General features: G+C 41.5%; 1 protein-coding gene across 1 annotated transcript; it reads right to left on the bottom strand.

The window, feature by feature from the left end:
• Positions 1-2,781: 2,781 nt before the first annotated feature.
• On the bottom strand, positions 2,782-3,246 carry LOC133099841 (lysine-specific demethylase 4D-like; the record flags this gene model as incomplete). The annotated part of the gene is made up of 1 exon (XM_061203701.1): positions 2,782-3,246. A coding segment is annotated over one exon (465 nt), but the record flags the coding sequence as incomplete, so codon positions are not given.
• Between the last annotated feature and the right edge of the window lie 1,802 nt (positions 3,247-5,048).

Genomic DNA, 5,048 nt, shown 5'->3' on the forward strand with positions numbered 1-5,048 from the left:
TCTGTCCTCCCTGAAATTGCTTATCCCCCTAGCACCCACCACTTGCTGAGGAACAGTGAGAAGGGTCTCACTATTACCCTGTAATCACTGCAGGTCAATGACAAGGAGCTTGTGAGGCATTTCAGTTTGAGAGGCTGGTGAGCAGAGCGGGATGGGCAAGGGCTGTTCCTCACCAGGATCTGTTCAACTCAGATCAGCGTCCATTCCACTTATCTCGGTAGCCAATTCCTAGCAACTGTTTGTGGTTTCCTATGTAAAGTGATGAAAGGTAACACAAACATTGGGGGGAAAAGCAACTTCAAAACCCATATATGGTCGCAATCTAATGACATAAATATCATGGTGAAGTTATTTCTATATATCTGGAAAGGAATCCTTACACACACAGAAACTGAATTGGTGTAATGGTTAATCTCTATGAATAATTCATTGTGGCCAGGTAGTCAGACAAATCCATAACTGATGCTTTTTATAAAGCTTAGAGGAGTCCCAAGAACTGAACTCCAACCTCTACAAGTTACGTTTAAGTACAGGTTCTAATGTCCATCTTACAACTTTGGGCTCCTAAGTAATAATGATAATAGGTAATATTTATTTAGCACAAATTATGTTTGCCCGGATCTGAACTTGTTATGTGTAAACTCTCACAGAGGTGCAATGTGGCTAAGAGCTCATTTTGCCTAAACTGGCAAGTGGAGAGCCATCGAAACCTGATTTGTTGAAAGACTACTAAACAAGTTGGTGTAGGAGTCTGAATAAAGGCTGGGTCCTCTGGCTCTTGACTGATTGTGAAATCTTTACCTTGCCTTTGTAACACTGCAACAACGACAAATATGACAAGGAGTGGAATTTGCAAATGGGTATGTGTGACCTTTTGGGCAAACATGCGTTAGATCATGAGAAAAAAAAAAAAATCAGTTTTCTACCGGTAAAAATAATTGGCAGTTTCTTACAAAACTAAATATAGTCTCACCATACAATCCAGCAATTGCACTCTTTGGTATTTACTCAGATGAGCTGAAAACTTACATCCACACCAAAACCTGCACACAAATGTTTATAGTAGTTTTATTCATAATTGCAGAAAAACTTGGAAGCAGCCAAGATGTCCTTCAGCACGTGAGTGGATAAATAAAGGGTGGTACATCATACAATGGAATATTATTCAGCAATAGAAGGAAATGAGCTATAAAGCCACTAAAGTGGAGGAAACTTAAAGGCATATTACTACGTGAAAGAAGTCATTTGGAAAAGACAAAACTATGGAAGCAGTAAAATGATCAGTGGTTGTCGGGGGAAGGGGGGCAGGGAGGGGGATATGAATAGGCAGAGCACAGAGGAATTTTAGGCAATGAAACTATTCTGTACGGTATTATAAGTGTAGATACACGTCATTATACATTGGTGAAATCCATAGACTGTACAACACCAAGAGTGAACCATAAATTCAACTACGGACTCTGGGTGATAATGAGGTGTCAGTGCAGGTTCATCGATTGTAACAAATGTTCCTTTCTGGTGTGGATGCTGGTGGAGGAGCCTGGGAAGGAGTATGTGGGAATCCTCTGTATTTTCCACTTAATTTTGTTGTGAACTACTCTGAAAAAATTAAGTCTATTAAGTAAAATAAAAGTAACGTGTAAGCCTGAGGGGGTGGTGAGGAAAACAACAGTAGAACTGAGCATCAGAGAAAGAATATGAGCGGATGTCCTTGGCCTTGGGCTGGCCCTAGAGGACAGCAGAGTGTATGAATGCACATCAAATTAACTGAGCACCTCCTACATGCCTGTCACATTTACATCCCCAGTATCTTCACAAAACTCTCGCACTGTAATTCTGGCTCAGAGAAAATCAATGATTTTTTTGCTGAAGGTCCCACGACTAGAAAGTAGCAAAGCGCAGGTTTAAATGCCATTTCTGCTGACTCTAAGTCCAGTTCTCCCCTCTAAGTAACTGCTGGAAAGGTCCAAGCAGTGACTACGGAAAAGTTTGCTTTACGAAAGACAACATGCTTCAGATTCAACTTTGCACATATGCATACAGAGTGGGTCCATGGATGGACTGAGTTTGTGGATGGAGGGAAAACACAAAACCACATCAACAGCATAACACTTATTTACTTCACCATTAAAAGAAAATAAGAGGCTGCAGGGAAGGTGACAGGGAAGGAGTACTGACTAGAGAATCATTATTACTATCCAGAGTAATAGCCTTTCTGGAATTTCCCATACCAAGGACAAAATTTCATAATGGACAGAGTCAGGTTCTCCTGGGAGTCACCCTCTCTGCCATGATGAGGAAGGAAAGCTTCTGCAGCCCTGGAGAGGGGCCAGGGAAGGTGGCCTCACAGTCTAGTGACAATGCAGACCTCCCCAAGTCTCCTTTCTTCTCTGCAGTGCATCCCAGAGACACGGCCCATCTTCCTCACCTCTTCATGGCCACATTCATCTTATTCTTCCATCTCCAAGCCTGGCTGGAAAGGAAGATAAAGTCTCCCCACCTCCCTACTTCCTTGCTGCTCCAAGAAAACAAAGTCTTCATTCCATATTGCTTCAGGAAAACAGAAGGCTACACACACACACATGCACACACACACAATTTCAGTAACTTACAAAGCTCTGGCCTTAATGTTACTATGCTAACCTCCAACTCCCTTCCCAGCTGGTAATTATAGATCCCCTTCAGAGTCCCCACCCAACCACCCATTTTTAATCTCCTAAGGGTGCTCACCTGAAATCTCCCTTATTCTGACCCAGATTTTTCCAAAGGTCATGCAGAGCCCTATTCCCAGGCCACTTTGCCACAATCGATCCAGCGCGGGGAGGCGAAATTGATGGCTTCCGCGCAGTTGAAGCCATGGTTGAAGCCAGAGTGGTAGCCATAGGGAAACGTCACGATGAACTCTCCAGCCTCCTGAGTGACCCGACCGAAGGGGATGCCGTTGTCCTTGAGGACCGTGGGCGAGATGAGAGCCACCTTGTGCCGCAGGAAGGCCTCACAGCCCCGCGCGCTGCCCGGGAAAAGCTGGCTGGCCAGGCGTTCCAGGCGCCGGCCGTGCTCCGGGGGCACCGCGTACCAAGTCTTGGGCTCCCCGAAGTGCAGGTAGTTGATGCTGTAAAGGTCCGTGTCCTCCGTGTGCCAGGCGAAGGCGGTCTTCCACATGCCGAAGTACAGGTAGGGGGTGTTGACGCCTTCAATGACCACTCCGCACTCCTGCTCCAGCAGGTCCTGAATGGTTCCCAGGTTTCAGAGTTTTTATCATATAGGGAACCATTGATTTTTTTTTTTGAATTTTATTTTATTTATTTATTTTATACAGCAGGTTCTTATTAGTTATCTTTTTTTTTTTTTTTTTTTTTTTTTTTGCGAGGGCTTTCTCTAGTTGTGGCAAGTGGGGGCCACTCTTCATCACGGTGCGCGGGCCTCTCACTATCGCGGCCTCTCTTGTTGCGGAGCACAGGCTCCAGACGCGCAGGCTCAGTAGTTATCTATTTTATACTTAATAGTGTGTATATGTCAATCCCAATCTCCCAATTCATCCCCCCACTCCCTTCCCTACTTGGTGAAGGAGCCATTGATTTTTAACACCATAATTTGGTAGTAAGTATAAACGTTTCTTTGAATATTTTCGCTCCAAATTTTCCAAATCCAACTATGCCTGAATCTGATACTTTTAGCTTTTTCCTAAAACTGGAGATGCTTGCTCACCGCCAGGGCTTTTCTTTTCCTGTATTTAGTAAACTCACCTCCTTCCCCCTCGCCCCCTGTTGGACGGACTGGCTATTACAATGGTATCAGATGTCCGATTTCCCATTTCTTAACGGGGCCTGTTCTGTGCGAGTCTTTGGATTCCATGTAAGCAACATATTTGTGAAATAATTTTTTTTTCACGACTGGATGAAATGTCATTATTGTAAAATTTAGGTTCTAGATGGCATGTTCCTCAGATGCTATGGTTTTAAATTAATAAGCCTCAAACTCCCAAATCCCAAGGTCTGTTCTGGATATAGCTGAAGTTGCTGAGATACACATGAATCATTATCATATAAAACATAAGTATTAACTACTACAACGGTAAAACCTCTCATATATGTCACTCACCACCAACAATTGTCACCTGAACTCTAAGCAACTAAAATTTTAAAAAATATCTCCCAGCTTTCCAGTTCATTCAGGCACCGAATCTTAGATTCAGTAGTTTCTCGCAAGAGGAAATGCGATTTCAGTAGCTGAGACATGGAAGCAACCTATATTGTCCATTGACAGAAGAAAGGATAAAGAAGATGTGGTACATATATACAATGGAATATTACTCAACCATTAAAAAGAATGAAATAATGCTATTTGCAACAACATGGATGGACCTAGAGATTGTCATACCGAGTGAAGTAAATCAGACAAAGATAAATATTGTATGATACCACTTTAAAAAAAAGGACACAAATGAACTCATTTACAAAATAGAAACAGAGTTAGAGAACGAACTTATGGTTACCGGGAGGGAAGGGTGGAGAGGAGGGATAGGGAGTTTGGGCTTGACATGTACACACTGCTATATTTAAAATGGATAACCAACAAAGACCTACTATATAGCACCGGGAACTGTGCTCAATACTATGTAATGACCTGAATGAGAAAAGAATTTGAAAAAGAGTGGATACATGTATAAGTATAACTGAATCACTTCGCTGTACACCTGAAATTAACACAACATTGTTAATCAACTATATTCCAAAATAAAATAAAAAGTTAAAAAAAATTAGTGAAGATTTATATTATGGATATGATTGAGGGAATAACTTTATTCAGTCGGCTCTGATATAATTCCATTGTCTGCAGACCAATCATAGACTCCAAAATGTTCTTTTCCACTACTAGTAAACTCAGTTTGTTATCATCTCACTAAAGGAAACTATTTTGAGTGAAACTATTTCTTTGAAACCTGAACATGAAAAGATAAACTTGATAAAATTTTTTAAAATTAATCACCAAAATAAAAAGTAAAGATTAAAAAAATGTTAACTCCATCTCAAATGTAAATAGTTCTT

This window comes from Eubalaena glacialis, chromosome 10 (assembly GCF_028564815.1).
Source record: "Eubalaena glacialis isolate mEubGla1 chromosome 10, mEubGla1.1.hap2.+ XY, whole genome shotgun sequence".
In the NCBI taxonomy this organism is placed as follows: domain Eukaryota; kingdom Metazoa; phylum Chordata; class Mammalia; order Artiodactyla; family Balaenidae; genus Eubalaena; species Eubalaena glacialis.